The 19497-nt window shown below is 49.5% G+C and overlaps 2 protein-coding genes across 30 annotated transcripts in view; one reads left to right on the top strand and one right to left on the bottom strand.

The window, feature by feature from the left end:
- CDCA7L (cell division cycle associated 7 like) overlaps window positions 1-17345 on the top strand; it is a 47762-nt gene extending 30417 nt beyond the window's left edge. For 2 of the 28 annotated variants that reach the window (XR_011256619.1, XR_011256623.1), the window contains exons 2-11: window positions 3267-3407; window positions 7615-7746; window positions 10775-11149; window positions 12452-12523; window positions 12726-12887; window positions 13592-13717; window positions 14611-14760; window positions 15468-15604; window positions 16024-16310; window positions 17128-17345. Coding sequence is in view for 11 of the 28 variants with exons in the window: in XM_069587641.1 (XP_069443742.1) it covers window positions 3267-3407; window positions 7615-7746; window positions 10775-11149; window positions 12452-12523; window positions 12726-12896; window positions 13592-13717; window positions 14611-14760; window positions 15468-15604; window positions 16024-16054 (1335 nt within the window). In the remaining 17 variants the exon portion in view is untranslated. Of the gene's footprint in view, window positions 1-3266; window positions 3408-5271; window positions 5466-5554; window positions 7747-10774; window positions 11150-12451; window positions 12524-12725; window positions 12897-13591; window positions 13718-14610; window positions 14761-15467; window positions 15605-16023 lie in introns of those variants that run through there. The other 26 variants (XM_069587645.1, XM_069587649.1, XM_069587644.1 and 23 more) reach the window with 23 other exon arrangements.
- Window positions 16502-19497, bottom strand: part of DNAH11 (dynein axonemal heavy chain 11) — a 357148-nt gene continuing 354152 nt past the window's right edge. For both annotated transcript variants that reach the window (XM_069587639.1, XM_069587640.1), the window contains 3 exons: window positions 18829-18941; window positions 18226-18366; window positions 16502-17259 (listed from right to left, as the gene is read on the bottom strand). In XM_069587639.1, coding sequence (XP_069443740.1) covers window positions 17012-17259; window positions 18226-18366; window positions 18829-18941 — 502 coding nt within the window. In that variant the 3' untranslated portion in view covers window positions 16502-17011. The remainder of the gene's footprint in view (window positions 17260-18225; window positions 18367-18828; window positions 18942-19497) is intronic.

Genomic DNA, 19497 nt, shown 5'->3' with positions numbered 1-19497 from the left:
CAACGCACAGAAAAAAAGGATCCAGAGAATTCCGGAAACTTTGGAATACACAGGTCTGTGTATGTTTTACACGTCTGCTTATGCTAGTGCAGCTGTTATTGAAAGGGCGGTGTGGGGGAACCCTGAAACCTCAGGGTTCCATGAGGACAAAGTTATTGTCATAATAATATTAAGACACTTTTTGCCTTTTTTTTGCCGTGTCAATATTTGCACTAATGGTACAAAAGCAAAGGCAGGGAAAACTGCTTGTCCTTAGCACGAATGAAGGCAGCGGCTTCAAGCTGTACTGGTTAATGGCCATCTCTTTCTTCATCTCCATGCCACCAATGTTAAACCGTGTTTCCCGTAAGCATGTCTTCTTGTAGCAGTAAAGATTATTTTATTAAAACCTCAACCCTGAGGGCATCTCTCTTATGTAATGCATGATGACATGTGAGGCACACATGAAGTACCTTTCATGCCCAAGTATAGCCGTGGTCCGGTTATCTCAGGGACGAGACCCGGGACCTAGCAGGACTGTCCTGAGGATAGCAAGCATTCCAAAGAAGTCTTGAGCTTGAATGATTGCTGTTGTCAGTGGTGTTGGTAGCTGTGTTGGTGGGATGTCTGAAACTGTTGTGTGGGTCTTGTGGACAGAGCAAGTGGGTAGGTCTAGGAGAAGTACCGGGAATTGGGGTTTTCACTGTGGGGAGGGAGATACCACTGGGCTGAGGGAAATGAGCAAGAATCCTGTCATGCTGGGTATGAATTCAGGATGTCACAGTGAACTTAGATGGAAGGTGTTTATGAAACCTTTGCTCTGTTCTGCCTTCCCTATTGGCTCAGTTGGTAAATAATCTGGGTGCAACACAGGAGACCTGGCTTCGATCTCTGGGTGGGGAAGATTCCCTTGGAGAAGGAAATGGCAACCCACTCCAGTATTCTTGCATGGGAAATCCCATGGACAGAGGAGCCTGAGCCTGGTGGACTTATAGTCCATGGGGCCAAAAAAGAGTCAGACACCACTGAGCGACTAAACCACCACCACCTTGCTCTGTCCAGTCAAAGCAATGATACTCCACTAGCAAAGAGCACACCTAGGTCTCGGAGCTTAATTTCTAAATGCCCGGGCTCCTTGGAGAAATGGCTGATTCAAGGTCTGAGGCAAGTACAAGGCTAGCTTGGCATGCTTGTTGTGTCAGAGAGCAAGGAGGTGCGCAGTCTATTAGGGTTGTGTCAAAATGACACAGAGTTTGGCTTGAAGGAGCTGCTCATGGCTGAATTTGGGACAATTCGAGCATGAGAAAGAATGATGAAACAGTAATGAGTAATGATTACACACTGACTTTAAAAAAGTCCACGAAACTACCTGGGAGGGAGGGAGAGAGGGACAGACCGGAAGAGAGAGAATATTACATTGCAGGAGAATGCCACCTAATATATGAAAGAGGAATAGTATTAATATTTGAGAATCATTTTGTAACCCCTGAAGTGGTAATTGATTCAGGTGAAAGTTAACAACTGGAACTGCTCTCAGGGAGAATGGATAGTCACAGAGTGTCAAATGTCACCCTAGTTATTATTATTAAGTACCAAGGGCTGTAAAGACACTTATGCTAAGAAGAAATCTGGCAGACCCCACTTTAACTTGATGATAAGCAGCATCAGCACTAAAGACAAAACCAGGTGTCATGGGCTACCTGCAGAACACAGCACTGCCCACAAAGTAGTCTGGCCCCAAAGAAGCAATCTTGAGTCTGACTGACTCCTTCTCATTGGAGAAGGCAGTGGCAACCCACTCCAGTGTTCTTGCCTGGAGAATCCCAGGGACGGGGGAGCCTGGTGGGCTGCAGTCCGACTGAGCAACTTCACTTTCACTTTTCACTTTCATGCATTGGAGAAGGAAATGGCAACCCACCCAGTGTTCTTGCCTGGAGAATCCCAGGGACAGCGGAGCCTGCTGGGCTGCCGTCCATGGGGTCGCACAGAGTGGGACACGACTGAAGCGATTAGCAGCAGCAGCAGCAGCTTGATGTTTTGCACCTCTTAATACAAGGCATTGAGAAACACACGTCTTCTGTATAGAATTGGCGCCAGTAATATTTAACTTGAATCTATCAGAAAACAATCAGATAAGCTCAGAATGTGTGATACTCTACAAGGCAGTTTTCTTGGGTTGTTTAAAAAACGTCAGTGTTACGAAAAGCAACAAAAAATAGTGTCATAAGAGTATCGTCAAATGCAATGAGTGATCCTTGCTTGAGTGGATCCCTTTTGCCCTTAAAAAGTTATGAAAGACATAACTGAAAATCATAAATTATATTATTGAATATTATTTGGGGTAAGATTGTGCTTGTGTGATTCTGTAGGAGAAAGCCCTTATTCTTGGAAAGATGTGTACTGAAGTATTTTAGGGCGAATTGTATGGTGTTTGCAAATTACTTGAAACATATGTGGATTAGGTTGCCTCATTAAATCACTGTTTTCCTAGGTTGGAAACATTCAAATATCAGCAGATGCCTAAGGTTCAAGCTAATATTTGTTGAGAGAGAGAGAAAAAAAAAGCAAGTGGGGATTCTAGGTGAAGCATATACATATGTTTGTACTATTCTTTGACCTTTCTGTGGGTTTTAACTTTTTCAACATATTTGGGAACAAAGAGGTAGTCAACATATAAAAAGGTAGTCAACATATAAAAATGAACTCTCAGCAAATACATGTTTGTTAGATTAAGTGTGCTGACAACATTCTCTCTGGGAATAATTGCCTGTAATAGTGTTTAATAGAATTAATTCTCAACTACCTAAATTGATTCAGAATATAGAAAAGAAATCTTTATTTCATTGTATAAGCTTTCATATGACAAAGAAAAGAAAAAATAAATAACTATAGGTGGAAACTAAGAAAAGAGGAGCTTAGTAATAAGGAATATTATTTTTTTACATGGATGACATTTAAAGACAAATCCACTGTAGGGAAGAATGTTCTTATTTTTTGTCTAGAGAAAAATGCCTTTTATCTAAATACATATGGCCTTGACATTCCATGTAAGATAGGATATAGCTCTAGAATTTGAAGAGAAAAACTCTTCTTCTTTTCTGCCCCTTCCCTGGTTGCCACGAGGTGTCAGTTGAGGCACATTTTGCTCTTGGTTATTGGGGTCTTAGGAGCAGCCATGGCCGATGGGTGAAGTCATGGGATGGTAATTCCTGCTCCTGTAGACAATTTCCCTAAGTGATTATAGCAGTCCCTGATTTTGTTCTCCTTCTTTTTCCAATTCAAAACAGATCCCTAAGGAAGTGGCTGACATCTTTAACGCCCCCAGTGACGATGAAGAGTTCATTGGTTTCCGAGATGATGTTCCCATGGAAACCCTCTCATCCGAGGAGAGCTGTGATAGTTTTGACTCACTGGAGTCAGGGAAGCAGGTATGGGTGCCTCCTTCCAAGGCATGTATTTGTCTGGAAGCCTGGATCTTGGTTTGGATATTGTTTTATATGAACATGGTCTGCAGTTGGTGGTATCAGTTAATTGTTGAGCATCCTATTTTATCATTAGTCCTTCACGTTTCAAGAATCTGGTGAGGGTGCCTCGCTCAATTTTGCTGGTTCAGTCCTTCCTATGTCCAAGGTTCTTCTTCCCCAGTGAAGGCCCTCACGTGATCAGATCCACTTGCTTTGCCCCCCTTGGGGCCGCAGCCTGTGGGGAGGCCATGCTGGGAGTGCCTCCACCCCGCTGGCGGGGGCAGGCGGGCCCCGCGGGAGTGTGCGGTGCCCCTGCGCCTCGGTGCCCCTGCGCCTCGGTGCCCCTGCGCCTCGGTGCCCCTGCGCCTCGGTGCCCCTGCGCCTCGGTGCCCCTGCGCCTCGGTGCCCCTGCGCCTCGGTGCCCCTGCGCCTCGGTGCCCCTGCGCCTCGGTGCCCCTGCGCCTCGGTGCCCCTGCGCCTCGGTGCCCCTGCGATGTGGCTCCATCTGCACCTCTCTCCTGGAATTGCTGGCAAAAGCACGATTCTTCATTAATTCCTTTGGTTGGCACAGATTACATACAGTTCTCAGAGAGGTAGATTCCTGAAGGTTTGTGTTGTGACTTAGTAATTGAGTGTGGCCGGAGTATGCAGCCTTGTGCGGCATTTTCTTCTGAGTTCATAACGGCACTCAGAATTCCTCATTCTCCCTCGACCATGGCCTCTCCTCACAGGCAGTGAGTTAAATCTACCCAGCTTCTACGGGGCGATAGTGGAGGGGGGCAGTTAATTATGTAAGTGAAGCCCCGTGTCGCGGCCGTTTGTGGGGCCCTCAGCTTACTCGATGCCTCTGCAGCGTGTGGCCCCCTCAGCGCCTGCTTCCGCTGCCCTGGGTCTCTCTGCTACACCTTCTGTTCTTGGTGGGCCTCCCTTCCACTTCCTGTCCCCGCATGTGGCTCTTCTCCACAGTTTCGTCCTCAGACCTTCCACTTTGGCCTGGTCTCAGCTGTTGCCTCCTGTTGTTCATGGCGTGGCTTTTCTCTCCAGCCCCAGATGCACTTCTGATTGCCACTAGGATCCATCTTCATTGTTCAAGGGAAATAGGAAACTTACCATTTCCCGCTGCCCTGGTTGTCTGTCTTTGGCCCTTTTATCTTTTATCTCTGTCTTTGGAGCTCTTGACCCGTCCCGCTGCTCGGCCATCTCGTCAGGGTGTTGAGCGTCTTCCACGTTCCTCGCCTCATCCCTTCCCTGCCCTCCTCTCTTCAGCCATCGTGGTCCTCATGGTCCTTCAGCTGAGCTCTGGTCACCGTGCTCCCTCGTTCAGAACTCGCCAGTCCCTCCATTTGAGTGTGCTCAGGCAGTGAGGGCGGCCTGCTGGGTCCACCCCTGCCCCCTGAGCAGCGGGAAACATGTGGACGGTGCCAGCGTGAGGGTGGTGGGCAGCGGGCATCAAGGAACAGAGCGGCAGCTCCTGCTTCAGTCACGCCTGCCCCAGGGCTCCCCAGCCCACCCTCTCCTCGTGCCTTCTGTGGCCCAGGACAACATGCTTTCATGTCGAGTACACTGAATTCGTGTGCCTCCCTGGGAACGTGCAGGTACTGTTCAGTTTCACAGGTGATGAAGCTGAAGCGTGGGGAGGTGAGAGATGGACAAGTCCCCACATCTGGGAAGTGACTGGGCTACGATGTCTGCTGTCTCCGAGCCCCACTTCTCCGCCCTGGGGCTTCCCCATCTCCCACCCGCAGGCTCAGCTGCGGTAGCCGCCCCTCCGCTCGCCCCTCCGCACGCCCCTCCTCACACACCCTCCTACCCCCTGTGCGCTCCCCAGGCTCCTCATCCTGCCTCCACGCTCCCAGCGCTTTTCTAGCCTCGACCCCAGTTCAGATCCAGGTCAGACGCTGCTGCCTCTGTGAAGTCTCAGTGGATTTTCTTACTTTCTCTGCACCGTGGTGCTGTGTCTCCCGTGCAACGCTGATCCTCGCCATGGTGACCTGGGGACTTGTCCAGCTCCCTTACCAAGTGGTAAGCTCCTTGATGGAAGAGGCTCACATTTGAACCGTCTTTCCAGCTTCCCTAGATCAGATCCTTTTCCTCTGGTTTCCTGCATGCAGCACCCACGGACAAAGGATCCTGGTCTCCATGCTCCATGTCTGACCGGCTCAGCTGCCATCATTTTCCAGCCTGTTTCTTCCTGTTCCGTGAGCTTCAGAGGAGGAAAACTTCACCGTTCTGTTAGCTCCTCTTCTGATCTGTCATTTGCTTACATTTTGTTCATGGTAGATATAGGTCAGCCAGGCCCATAACATATTGCCTGCTGCTGATTTTTAAAGATAACAGCCAGTTTTCGGAGAGCAGAGAGCTGTGTAAAGATTGTAACCAGCAACACAGGAGGCCATGTGGAGTGGATGTTTGCTTCATACAGACCCTCGCTGAAGACAGGTTTCACACCCTGGGAAAGCAGGAGCCTTGGTTTAGGACTGCAGCCGAACTGGTCTTCTCCCTCAGAACTGGCCACCTAAGTCCTGACCTCGCCCTGGCTGACCGCTGCCTGTGAGGCTAGCTCACAGCACAGAAGGAGCCGGAGGACTGTGGGTGGGAACTGCTGTCCCCAGGCGTGACCGCTTGGGACCTTTGATAGGCAGTGAAGGCGCGCAGGGCCCCATAGCCCACGGGAGCCTGTGCAGCAGCCCGGGGCTCTTGGGCCAGGTGTTTCCTGCCCTCGGAGGTGGTGGGTTTCCTTGGGAGCCCGCCACAAGCACCGTTCTTCCTTCATGATAAACCCTGGCCTGTGGTTCCCTGCCCCCACCGCACAGGCTCCCGATCCCATCCGTTCTAACCCCCCGAGAGAAGCCACGTGAGCTTGCACACAGTCCATGCAGCAAGTTCTGACGCTGGTCTCCCCGAAACACAGTTTGAATTTCACTTTAAAGAAACTTCTCTTTTGTGGTGATTTTTTTTTTTTAAGCAGCTGCACCACAGCTATCAACAAAGGAACAAAATAATTTAGCTCAGCACACTCACTCCAATTACCCATAATAATTCATAGGAGACATTTTTAAGCTTAAAAAAAATGCTGGATATAGGCATTTCTTTCTCTGTCCCCCTGGAAGTTTTTCCCACTCATCTATTATGTCTATTTTTCTCCAGAGATTATCTGAGCTCGGATAAGTATGTAATTAAAGCCAGGGAGAAGGCGGCGGGGGAGAGATTCTCCAGCCGAGTGGTGTGACGAGGGGTCGCTGCTATACTGGCTGTGGGGGAGCGGCGCCAGCGGCAGCTGGGGACGCGGGCTCCAGGCTTGGCTGTCCGCTTGGAGGAGGCTGGTTTGTGGGCCCCCGTTCTGTCCTGAAATTCATTCTTTCCCCCTCCTTTCTTTCAAGTTTGCCACTTACTCCTGTGAGTTCAAAAGATAGAAGAAGTTAAATGTCCTTCCTGAGCCAGCCGTGTGCCGTCTCTGCTGGGGCTCACTCGCTGCCTGGGGGTGGCGGCGCCGCTCGGCTCCCGGGAGAGAGACGGGGCCTTCCGGGGGTGGCAGGGCTGGCGCTCTCCTGTCGGTCCCCCGTGGCAGTGGGCGATCGAGCCGCTGGGCCCGCTCAGCGGTGGGCGGGGAGGGCTGTGGAAGCCGTCCCTGCAGGGAAGCCTGCTCCGTGTGAAGGGCCGTCTCCCCTCGGACGAGCCGAAGGGTCCTGTTAGACAGGAAAGCCAGCGTGTGGGGAAGCTGGGTTTTCTCCTGTCGTCTTCTCTAGTACGTTTCCCGTTCTGTGTGAAAGTGGACGTTTCTGATGGCCCGTGCTGGAGGGAAAAACTGAATTCATCCATCCTTCCTGGTCACCCAGCTGATACCGGCTGTGGCCATTCTGATTTTTGGAAATTGTTCAATTGGTGGGTCTAAATTTTATGTGTGTGTCTGTGTGTTGATTGTGTTAAAATATACACAAGATTTACCACGTAACCATTTTTAAGTGCAGGTGAGTTCCCAGTGTCCTGCCTGCAAGGCACTTGAGCGGCCCCGAGTACCTTCACAGTGCCTCGCGGCCCCCGCCATGGTCTGTTTCCGGAATGTCTCCATCATCTCAGGCAGAAACTCTGTACCCATTAAACAGTCACTCCCGTTGCCCCCGACCTCTGTTTTTCCTTTTTTCCATGACACGTATGTGTGTTTTCAATTTAGCAGGATGTGCGTTTCCATTCCAAATACTTCACAGAAGAGCTCAGAAGAATTTTTATAGAGGACACTGACTCAGAGATGGAAGATTTTGAAGGATTTACGCAGACTGATCTCAATGTTAATAGTAACCCAGAGGTAATGGGAATAATTACCCACGTGAGGGAGTGTGGGTTGTAGTATTTTTAGTTCTGTTTCTGAATTGTACTGTTACTTGTAAGAAGTCTCTTCACACATGAAAAGGTTTTATTTTTTCTTACATGTTCATCTTCTAAGCCAGTTAGCAAAATGTAAAAATTGGCTATTCCAGGGTGAATTCTTGGTCCAATGATCCATTTTGCTCTTAGGGAAAATCTAGTTATCTTTCCCAGGTACTTTTGGAGTTTGGGGGTGTGTGTGTCTCAGGCGTCCCTTATTGTCCTTATCTGAGAATTTAGTTCAGATGTTTTGCACCTCTTCTCTCTGAAAAGAGGAGGGTCTGTCTGAGAGTAATAGGTTCCTGAAAGTCATTTCTTATGTAGTAAGTAATGTTCTTGGGTTTGGAGTTACTTTGGCAGAAATTGAGCTGTGGTACAAACATGAGAGTTCTCTCTGTGCATTCTTGATTTGGATCACGCTGTGATTTTTACTGATACAGATACCCTGGGCCTGCCTGATTCCAGAGGGAACCCCTCAGCACTTGGCCATCAAGAGACTTGTTGGCTGGTCTCTTCCTCTTATTCCCTATGTTCAGGCCAGTTTGCTGCCAACCAGAATTTGAATGTCAGGGTAATTTTGAAGAATGGCCTTTGGATTTTTAAGGCATAAGAGTGTTTTTTCCTAACTGAAAAGTAGCATACATTTAGCTCAAAAAATCAACACACCACTTCCTTCTGTGGTATCAAGGTCAAGGAGAGGGAGGTTAAGGCTTGTCATGTTACGGAGTTCCCAGGGAACCACTCCTGCGTGGAACTTGTGAAGATGGTCAAATACGCTGTGATCAGGAGGGTGGTTTTGTCCTTTGTCTTTTCCCGGGGGGGCCCTTACGGCCTGAAAGCCCTAATGGTAGGCTGCCTTGCTTGACGGTGGTTTTCTTCTGTGAATAGCGACACAGGGTGGTGCCAGCCTGTAGGCCCCAGCCCCCTGCCCCGTGGCTTTCTTTACAGAAGTTATGTGTTCTGGCCGGCAAGTCTGCAGTTCCCCGCCAGCAAGACACCGAGGTCCTTCCAAATCTTAAACATGTCGTAAGAGTAGATGATGATCTTCTGGTCTTTAGCTAATTAACGTCGGGGTGTTCAAAGAAGTTGTTTCCAGCATGGGAAAGTGAATTAGCCCCAAAGTCCATTTTTTGTCTCTCCCCTCTCCAGAATCTATACATCTGGGGAATGAATTGGGACAGTTTACGTTGACTCTGATAAAACTCACAGCTCAGGGCAGGTCCACTGCATATTTTAAAATTCAGTGAGAAAACAAGCATTGTTGCCTCCCTGCCCAGCCTCCTTCCCACCCTGGTAAGGAGTGGTGAGACCACCTTTTTATGAGACCACCTTTTGAGGGTATGACTCTGCATCGGTGTCTAGGGGTCAGCTGGCCACACGCGACCCCTCCACAGCTATGGCGTCGGCCCTCAGGCCGGAGTCCCGGCTGGTGTTCGGTGTGCGCTTTCCCTGCTTCGGTTCTTTGTAGTAACCTGCTCCACATCCCTGGTAGAGAGGTGGAGGTGGTTAAGTGACGGTTACGATGAATGAATAAAGCCAGTTGGGGAGACACTTCCGTGAAGTCGTCTGACCGTGTCTCACCCAGCTCACCATTCTCAGCTCCACAGCTACGTGTGTGGAAACTGCAGGATATTAAAACAGACCAGCGTAATCTCGAGTCCGCCTGGCTTCTTGTGCATCGACACATACACCACGGTCTGGATGTCATCTCTTTTTCCCGCGCCTGTGGCCTTATTTTTTAACTTGAGTCCAGCTGGAATGTGGAGTGGGGTTGGTCACTGAGGAACAAGCAGAGTCATGAACTGAATCCCGGGCCTCCTGGTGCTGGTCTCAAGTTCTGCTCACTACAGGAACCCCTGACAGAGGTTCCCCAAGCTACACTGTCCAGCCTGTGGTCAAGGAAGGGTGTTCAGGCCAGGACCTGGGTCTTAATATTGAAACCCATCTGCTATCGTTGAGTCTTTTGCGTCTGAGATGTCACCTTGCTTTCCATTCTTACTGTGTTTCCCGTGTAAAACCAAGTTATGTTTTCATACTGGGGACCTACACTGAGTGGAGATTGAAATCGAGACTGCGAATTTCTTAAGCTGACTGGGCGGATGCCTGCAGCTGCCTGGCCTGCAGGGCTGTCTGCCTGATTGCACCCCCTGGCTCTGCGGGTTACAGAAAGGGGAGGGGCTGCCCTAGAGAGAGGACCCAGCGTGTCCTGGGGACAAGATTCCCCTGCTGCCCGATTGGTCACTTCACTGAAATGAAGTCAGCTCTCCTCTCTTTCTCTTTTTCATGAATCCTCTTGCAGCTATTTAGGGCAGAATGATATTTTGTTTTTCACTTAGCACTCTTATTCTGTCTGAACACACCTCTTCGGTCATGCACACCCTGTTTGACTGTTGCCGCATTGCTGGGCTCCCAGATGTGCCCACTTGCTGGGTCAGCACTTTGCTTCCAGCCTGATGCTCTGAAGAGAACACAGCCAGCATGTGTGTCTGGGCCACAGTGTGAAGTAGTCTGCTATTTGATTTTGTCCCTCAACAGACTACTTATGCATTTAATTGAAGGGTTCAGAGGGAGTGACCAATAGGAAGGGGAAGCACTCAAGTGGAGAAGGCAATGGCAACCCACTCCAGTACTCTTGCCTGGAGAATCCCAGGGACAGAGGAGCCTGGTGGGCTGCTGTCCATGGGGTCACACAGAGTCGGACACAGTGAAGTGACTTAGCATGCATGCATGCATTGGAGAAGGAAATGGCAACCCACTCCAGTATTCTTGCCTGGAGAATCCCAGGGACAGAGGAACCTGGTGGGCTGCCATCTATGGGGTTGCACAGAATCAGACACAACTGAAGTGACTTAGCAGCAGCAGCAGCAGCTCTCAAGTATCCACTGTTCTCCTAAAATAGAGTGGTTTTAAGTGTGTGTCTTTGTGAAGGTGTGCCATAGACACTTTGTTCTTTCTCTCATTTTCATTAGCTTGTGGAGTCAGATTTGAGTGACGACGGTAAAGCATCTTTCGAGAGTGGGGAGGAAGATGATGATGAAGAAAAGGCGACAGCTCAAAGAAGCAGGCCTAGAAGAAGCAGTATTGGTCTTCGAGTAGCCTTTCAGTTCCCCACCAAGAAACTGGCAAAAAGTGCTGATAAGAACGGTTCTGCAGAGCCCCTGTTTCCTGGGTCACGTTTACAGGACAATAAAAAAGCGATTCTTGGAAGGAAGACGAGCTGCAGGCAGGAGAAGGAAAGGGAGGACTCTGCCTCTGAGTCTGAGGACGGCTCCCGGGATGAGGGGCAGGAGAGCTCGGATGCTCTGCTGAAGAGGACCATGAACATCAAGGAGAACAAGGCCATGGTGAGTCTGCACCCTGGCCGCCGCGCTCCCGGAGCCGCGCCCCCGCAGCTGCCGCTGCTTCTGTGAGGAAGCCTACTCTGGGTTTCGTGGGTCCTTCCTCTTATCCTGGACTTGCAGTGGTCATTGCCTGATTAGCTGTGGTTTGGGAAGAGACTCCCAGGACCTTCCATGGTGCCCAGACTTACACCAGTTGGTTGATCAGATTATGTTGCAAATGTACAGTGGTTTAGAGACAAAAAGGCCTGTTTCAGCAAAAGGGAGCAACATGTAAATAGGGGTGTCGTGAAACCCACAGAACAGTTACTTGTGCAGGTCAGGCAGGCAGCTTTCAGCCTAGCTGTTGCACTTTGGAGATATCAGGGGAGGAATGAAAGGGGTCTAGGCATGAAAACACCTGGGGAGTTCTGAATCACTTTATAAATTCATGGAACAAAGTGAAATCTTCATGTGTATTCAGTTTTTCTATATATGGTCAGCAACTAGTTTGCTTCATAATTTTTATATATACAGAATTTAAAAAATAATTCTACCAAACACTTTTAGTATTTTGGTATGCTTTTTATCTTCTTTTAAATGCATAATATAATGATGCTGTGTGTGCAGTCTTAGAATATGTCTAATAAGTTACTTAAGGAAATACAAATTTTAATATACATTTTACTTTTGGGTAAAGTTTATCTAGACACATAGTAGTCTTTAGCTAAGGAAAAGTTTTAGGATTGTATCTCTCCACATCTTTAAAATGAGAACTGTGTTCTTCATGATTTTGTTAGTGACACCCATACAATCTGTTTGATTGGCACTTAATGCCTGTTGTTTTGGTATTTTCAGGAATATTTTCATAAATTATTTCCATTGATGAGACATTAACCAGCTTGAAGAATCAGTGTTTTGGAGCTCTCAGTAACTGTCAGAATGGTCTAATTGGGCATTTTCTGTTTTGAACATGAAGACACTTGATTCGGGCGGGCAAAGTTGTAGGTTCCACGGCCACACTGTGAATTAGCGGCTCAGTCCTGATTCTCACCTTACGCTCCAGGCCTTGATCCTTCCAGGAGAGTTTTCATTGTGTCTGGTCCTTATATATAAGGAACAGACATAGATTTTATTCCTCTGATAATTTCAGCATCTCACCCTGGAGATAAAAATCATTAAATGTGAGGTTAAAAATATAACGACTCTTCAGATCTTATGTAAACTACTCAGGTTTTTCATGGCTACAAACTCCAAGACTTGTGATAACCTGTTAGATGAAGTAGACTTAGTAATATTTATGCAAGACTCTATTTTTTCTGAATTCAGCTTGCTCAGTTATTGGCGGAATTGAACTCGATGCCTGATTTCTTCCCGGTTCGAACCCCGAACTCAGCTTCTGTAAGTGGAACATCTTGTATGTACTGTCTGCAGTAATCTCTCTCTCACACACACACACACACTCTCTCTCTCTCTCACACACACACACACTGTCACTCACTCTCACACTCTGACTCACACTAAACTCTCTCTCTCTGTGACCAGACGGCTTTCATTCTGGAAAGCAGCCAGTGGCATGCCTGTGTCTGTGCTCTCCTTGCAGAGGAAGAAGACCGCGAGGCGGGCCTTCTCAGAGGGACAGGTCACACGGCGGACCAACCCAGCCCGGAGTGCGCGGCCCCCCGAGAAGTTCGCCCTGGAAAACTTCACTGTGTCGGCCGCCAAGTTCGCAGAAGAGTTCTACAGTTTCAGAAGAAGGAAGACAGTGAGTGGGGTAATTTATGACTATAAGGAGCCAGTGCTTCTTTGTCTAAGCCAGGGGTCCTCATGTGGGAGTGTTCATCACAGTCTTCTGGGGCTTGGTGAGGGCGCCGAGGGGCCGACCCAGTAGGTCTGCGGGAGCTGAGATGGCCAAGCTCCCGGATGCCCTGGGTGCTCCTGTGACCAAACTTGGGTAAGGACCCTGGGTTTGAGCTTGCACTTGGTCTAAGCTCTAAGCCGTTAAGGCTGTCCTGTGCCTAAACTGAGCAGCTCAGTGGTTAGGACCCCAGGTTCATCTCCAGTGGAGATGATAATGGCTCCAGGTGGCTTCAGGGTTTTGCTCTTGGGAACGTACAGGATGACTCCCAGCCTTTCTGTGTTAAAAACAAGAAACTCTGGACCCTATTTGTGGCTGTTCAGTGTGGGTCATTGCCCAGTCCTCAGAGTTTATAGCTGGTGAGCATCCATTGGGCAGGGACCCTGCATTTCTGATTGGTCATTCTGTGTCACCTTGCCATCAGGAAGCTTGACACTAAGGATAGGAGCTCAATGAATGACTAAATGCACGAATGATTTCAGGGAGATAAAAGAGGGACCGAGTTAATATTAATAGTTCTAGAGCTCTGAGGAGTTGAAAACTTTATTTCTATTTTTTTTTTAACCACTCAGAGCATCTAATGTCCAGTTCTATCTTGGCTCTTTCTGCAGGGGAAATGCCAGGGGCACCGCCGACGTCGCTGTGTGTCTTCTTTTCGGCCAGTGGAGGACATCACTGAAGAGGACTTGGAGAACGTGGCCATCACTGTTCGGGATAAAATCTATGATAAAGTTCTGGTAAAGTAATCTAACAGCTGAGTCACATCACTGTGACTCTTACGGGGACTCCCAGGCACTGGCATCTGAACTGCCTGCTTGTAAACTGTCTGGGCTTAGACCCTTGTGCCATCTGTCTCCTCAGGGCTCAGAGGTGGGCTCTGAACTGGAGCAGCTATAACTGGGCAAGGGGAGATGGCTTAGTGCAGTAATCCTCGTCAGGAGAGAGGTCTCTCTGAGGGGTTAGCAAGCAGGGGTATAGTCTGGAAAATCACATTTGTCATTGTTGTGTTTTAAATAGATAGTTCTTATGCTTTAAACATTGAAAAAAATAATGCTTTTATAACCAATAGAAATATATTTACACTGCATTAATATATTTACCATATAGTAATATATTGACATATTGGAAGTATATGTACAACATACATATTTATATAACCAATAGAAACTGAAATTTGACAGAATACCTTCTGTAGGTAGGAGATGTTTTAAATGTTTGTTAAATGGTGATGGAGAGGATGGCTTGCAGTATTTTGCATCATTTTTAGATAATGGGATAGTGTCTTAAACAGTATCACTGTTTAACCAGGAGGTCTTACCCTGGATGGAACCAGATTGCCGGGAGCAGGGCTGGAGCGTGTGATGCTCTGGGGGTTCGCCGTCATCACTCAGTCAGCCCCACCGTCTCTGTCCCCCTGATCATTTCGTTTCTCCCAGGCTCCCTACTCGGGCTGTCCTCAGGATTCTCTGGCCCCAGAGCTGAGAGCTCACAGCCTACTGGAGGGCGCCAGGGTTTGGGCCAGAGACATAGCCATGCCCGATTCTAGAGGAGAGGCAGGGCGGCTTCGTGCATGTGGCCCCGGGCACCCCCGCTGAACCCCGTGCTCACCACTCGCTGCCTTCGCCCGCAGGGTAACACTTGCCATCAGTGTCGGCAGAAGACCATCGACACCAAGACGGTGTGCCGGAACCAGAACTGTGGTGGCGTGCGAGGGCAGTTCTGCGGGCCGTGCCTGCGGAATCGCTACGGGGAGGACGTGAGGTCGGCGCTGCTGGACCCGGTAGGGACGGTGTGCACCTTCGTCCTGAGTCATGCTGGGAAGGGAGTGAGCTGGGGCCCTTGGTCAGGGACCTGTAGCCCCCTTACCACTCTCCTCTCCTCCTGCCTCTTGAGACTGGCAGAAATGCAAAAGAGACTTTCCTTCTAGAAAGAACAGGCTGACCCACAGGACAGTGAAAGAGTGTGTTTCATTTTCCGGGGGCAGGGGTATTGCCCTGGAGGGTGCCCTGTGCCCCACACGGCTCTAAGGATGCATGTGAGTGCAGTTTACGTATGTTACTCTTCTAACCGTGTGAGGTAGGTACAGGACATCTCCCCACAGCTTGGTTCCCTCTGTAAAATAAGATAATACATAGTACGCTGGTTAGTGTGTGTGCCCTTGAACCTGGGCACCTGGCAGCAGAGTCTGTGCTCATAACCACCGCGCTGCCGGACCAGGGGGAAGTAGACTGTGCCCAGCTTGCAGCTGAACGTGAACTGCAGCTCCGCATAGGTGAGCTGAGAAAGCCTGTACTCTGAAAAGCAGGGCTGACGTCCCAGGCATGTGATCTGGAGTGGTCCACCTTTCTGAAACAGGCAGGAGGGAGACAGTAGTCCATGTCACAGGGTGAAGGGCTAGCTGGGGATGAGGCCCAGCGAGCCACGCTTGGTCAGGGCACCTTCTCAGCCTGTTGCTGACGGGACGTCGTGGCCGCTCTGCTCCCCCAGGACTGGGTGTGCCCTCCCTGCCGGGGCATTTGCAACTGCAGTTACTGCCGGAAGCGCGACGGCCGCTGTGCCACAGGCATCCTCATTCACCTGGCCAAGTTTTACGGTTATAACAACGTGAAGGAGTACCTGGAGAGGTAAGCCTCGCAAATCAGAACAGAGGGTGTGATTCCTGGGAGCAGGGAGAGGGCAAGACTGTCTAGGCGGGCGCCTCATCTCAGCCTGACTCTTAGACGCCACCTCGAGTGCTGGCTGTGCTGGATCTGTGTGTATCGGGAAAGTCACAAACAGTTATAGACCCTTACAAGGCACGCAGGGGAAGCTGTGCGGGCCAAAGAGCTCTTCTCACCCTCTGGGACAGAGAGGGGAGGCTTGGGCGCTGTGCACTGGGATGAGAGGTGCACTGGGTTTAGGGACGTAGGGGTGAGGTGAGCCTCCCTGCAGTGACCCGAGGGAAGACGGACCTTGTGTCAGGAGAGCAGTTTGGCTGTGGTGCCCTGGGCGATGCTGCTGTGTCTCTGCCTCCCTGCCCCTAATGCTTCCTCTTTCTTCTCAGCTTACAAAAGCAGCTCGTGGAAGACAATTAAGAGAAGAACCAGCCCGCTCACCGTGGAGCACTCCAAGACATGCCATTTGTGCCTAAGATTTCTTTTTATACAGAAATTCTTTGTAGAGTTAAACGCTATTTTTTTTTAAAGATTGTTTTTATATGCTTCAAAAGATTTCTCAGGAAGATGAGAGAGGAATCTGTATACATATATTATACACAGGCCTGTTTGTATGTTGTTATTAAAAGTATCTGCAGATGATTAAAATCCACAGTTTAAAGGAGTGAAGTTCCAGGTAAGTCCTGGAAGGGAAGACAGCATCGCAGCTCTCTATCTCCCAGACAGTAACTGGAGGCCAGGTCGTTACAGGGGTTATACCCCCTTGAGTTTGTCATGAGTGACCATAGTTCGAACCCCATAGTTTAAGCTGCTCTGGGTTGTTGGACGTATATGCTGAAGAATGCTCCTCTAAATTACAAAGTGCAATTAACCATGGAACTAGAGTTTTATTTTTGTTAAAACTTGAACCAAAACTAGACTGTCACATTACTGACACTGGAGGCCTTGGAGGGCGGCTGCCTGGGGCCCATGGCTTCTGTATTTTAAAAGAATATATAAAAGCAAATTTAATTTAGAGATTTTTGTTTAATATCTATAAAAACTACACTCCCATGTAGGGACCAGGAGACTTCCAGCCATATTGCTTTTTGAGTTAGTTACAGCAGAATTTTGATGCAAACGTGAGCTGCACTAATTTTGTGTTGCAGGGTGGGGGAGTAGAGGGGTACTGGGGGAATGGACATACTTTCAATAGGTTTCCCATGTTTTTCTACATTTGCTTCTTTTTGTCCCCCTTCTCCACAAGGATGGTGTTTAAAAAATTAATGCACATTTAATTTTCTCAAAAGTCACATAAGCCAGAATATGTTATGCCTCCCAGCAGGATAAATCACCACACCCGGGAGCAATGACTGACAGGTGCTCACTGTGTTCCAGTCAGGCCTCCAGCAGCAGAGCCACACCCGCCAGGACCCACTTGGCCGCCTTTTCTTTGCTCTTTAGCCTGAAGGTCCAGACGTAGTGGGGGCCTCTTCTTTTGGTTTTGTACACAGGACACGCGTACGTGTGTTTGGTTTCCTGTCTGTCCACTGGTATGGCTTTCGCAAAGATGACTGGCATCGTGGACCGTAACTCCTTGAGGCGGGCTTCCACGATGGTTCCTGACTGGCTGTCCCATCGGGCTCCTGCGGGAGAGACACGGGTTACAAGCACGCTCCTGTTGGTACCGCTTCTCTACCTGTTGTAGGCAATAAATGTTCTGCTTTTGCTACTTTGCTGCGTGTCAGTGGCTCCCTTGCCAAGATGGGAGGGAGGGTCATCACCTGCTGACTGGGAGCCACACAGACACTCTGTAAGCACAGATTGGCTGTCGTGTCCGACTCTTTGCGACCCATGGACTGTAGCCCACTCGGCTCCTCGGTCCATGGGATCCTCCAGGCAAGGATCTGGGAGTGGGCAACCATTCCCTCCTCAAAAGCATAGGCTCATGCTCCTGCGCTACCCCCGAACTTTCCTGTGAATGAAAAACTAAATCATTTGAATTCAAAAGGTATGTAAAACTTTACGTGAAAACAGGTTCTGCGAGAATCCAGACCCAATAAAGCAAGCAAGTTTGTCCTTCCTTTTAAAAAATGGTGAATCTGCATGCTTGTGACAGTGTAAGAGGTCCTTCTCTTAGTTCAGTTCGGGTCACCTGTTTAAATGTCTGTAAAGTGACAAGGAGCGCCTTGGCAGAGACTTGGAAATACTTTCTCCAAGAGCCTTTCAGGAGAAGAGGAAATGTTTACAAGATAAGATGAATGCATGGGTGAGTGGCAAATGTTCCATCTTCTACCCCATCCCCCAGATTCATAAGGAGTAGATTTAGTATAAGCCTATAAGCAATTGCAATCCTTACCTTCAGATTTGGCTCCCACTGGACACACATCCTACCATTTAAATTATCTGAAAGCCAGAAGTGAGGTAAATAAGCACTAGTGTGAGTGAGAAACGGAGTCGTGTGGTGTGGTAGTTGCTCAGCTGTGCCCACTGCAACTCCCCCAGGCTGTAGCCTGCCAGGCTTAGTAAGGAAAGGACAAATACCAACTTGCACCCAAGTGAGAAAGGTTCTAAGTGTGATAACCCTGCATGTGTTCCTGGGGGCATCTTACCTTCCATGAGGAGCCCGTGGAGGTAAGCGCCTTCCCTGGGGGGATGCCCGTAGTCGTCCTTTGTTTTTTTGGTAATGTCAACAGTCAGGCACATTTTATCCAGCGGCCACTCGTTCTTTCGAGCCGTGGTCTGCATGATCGCTGTTGGAGGAGGAGGGACAGGTGTGAGCAGGAGGAAGTCATACACATAAGACTCCCTGGAGCCCCAGTGAGCCGAGCGTCCACCCAGAGCGAGCTGTGGTCCCATGGGGTGTTCGGGGTGTTATCTGCCGGACTGCACTAGAGCGGGGTGGGGGGGGACGAAGGCCAGTTTCGTGGGTGGCGCTTGAGTGGAATAGGCATGCCCGAGTGCTGCTGGCTGGTTGGTTTGCTTTTGCACTAACTACCGTAGCTGAGCACAGCTGCATGAGACTGTGGGCCCCGATGGAGAACGTGTCCTGGGTGACCCACACTCCACCCACCTGGCTGTTCCTGTCCTGCCTGGCGTCCACTGCGTGAGGACGGGTCACCAGGGCAGGAGAGCAGCTCCAGGGACAGGAGGCTGGGGTTCTGCTCGGGGCGCAGCTCCATCAGGATCAGGGGCTGCCCTACTCTAGCTCTTACCTGTTAAGAAGGCCTGAGGGTTGAAGAAGCCAGAAAGCCACACCACAGCTGGAAGGGCGAGATCTTGTGTCCAGGTGTCCAGTTCCCGGCATCGCAGGAGGAGGTCGTTAAACCTGGGGAATAGAAGGTAGGAAGAAGCAAACGTGCTTTCAGTACTAAAGCTTTCCAGTAAGGTTAGATTCTGGGGATGAGGGAGCGCTGGGGTGGTGGTGGTGGTAGAGCGGTCCACAGCTGGTAACCTGTGACGCTGTTCCCCTGATGACCAGGTAACAGGATCGTCTGTCCCCTCAAGTGTTAGAAACACTGGGAAATGTGGGAAACTCCATTTATTCAACCACTGTTTCACTTCGATCCTCTAAGTGACCCTCTAAGTGACCCCCAGTGATGTGGTAACTACATGGGTGGCTGTATATGATCTGGGCTGACGGGGTGCACAGGGAAGCATCCCTGTGTGTCTAACGATGGGCAGGGGAAGGCTCTGATGACTGTAGTACAATCAGTTCCCAGGAACGGCAAGGGCAGTGGAACATGGGATAGCGGCCTCCACACAAGCTGCAATAACCTGAAAGTGGGGAAGGAAAAGTTATCAAGGGGACCAACCCCCTTCCACCCATTGTGAGCCTGTAGTTTGAGAAGCTGCTGTGTTTACATGTCCTTTTACTCCATCAG

This window comes from Ovis canadensis, chromosome 4 (assembly GCF_042477335.2).
Source record: "Ovis canadensis isolate MfBH-ARS-UI-01 breed Bighorn chromosome 4, ARS-UI_OviCan_v2, whole genome shotgun sequence".
Taxonomy (NCBI): Eukaryota; Metazoa; Chordata; class Mammalia; order Artiodactyla; family Bovidae; genus Ovis; species Ovis canadensis.
The sequence above is the reverse complement of the archived record's forward strand: the minus strand, read 5'-3'. Positions and strand labels throughout refer to the sequence as shown.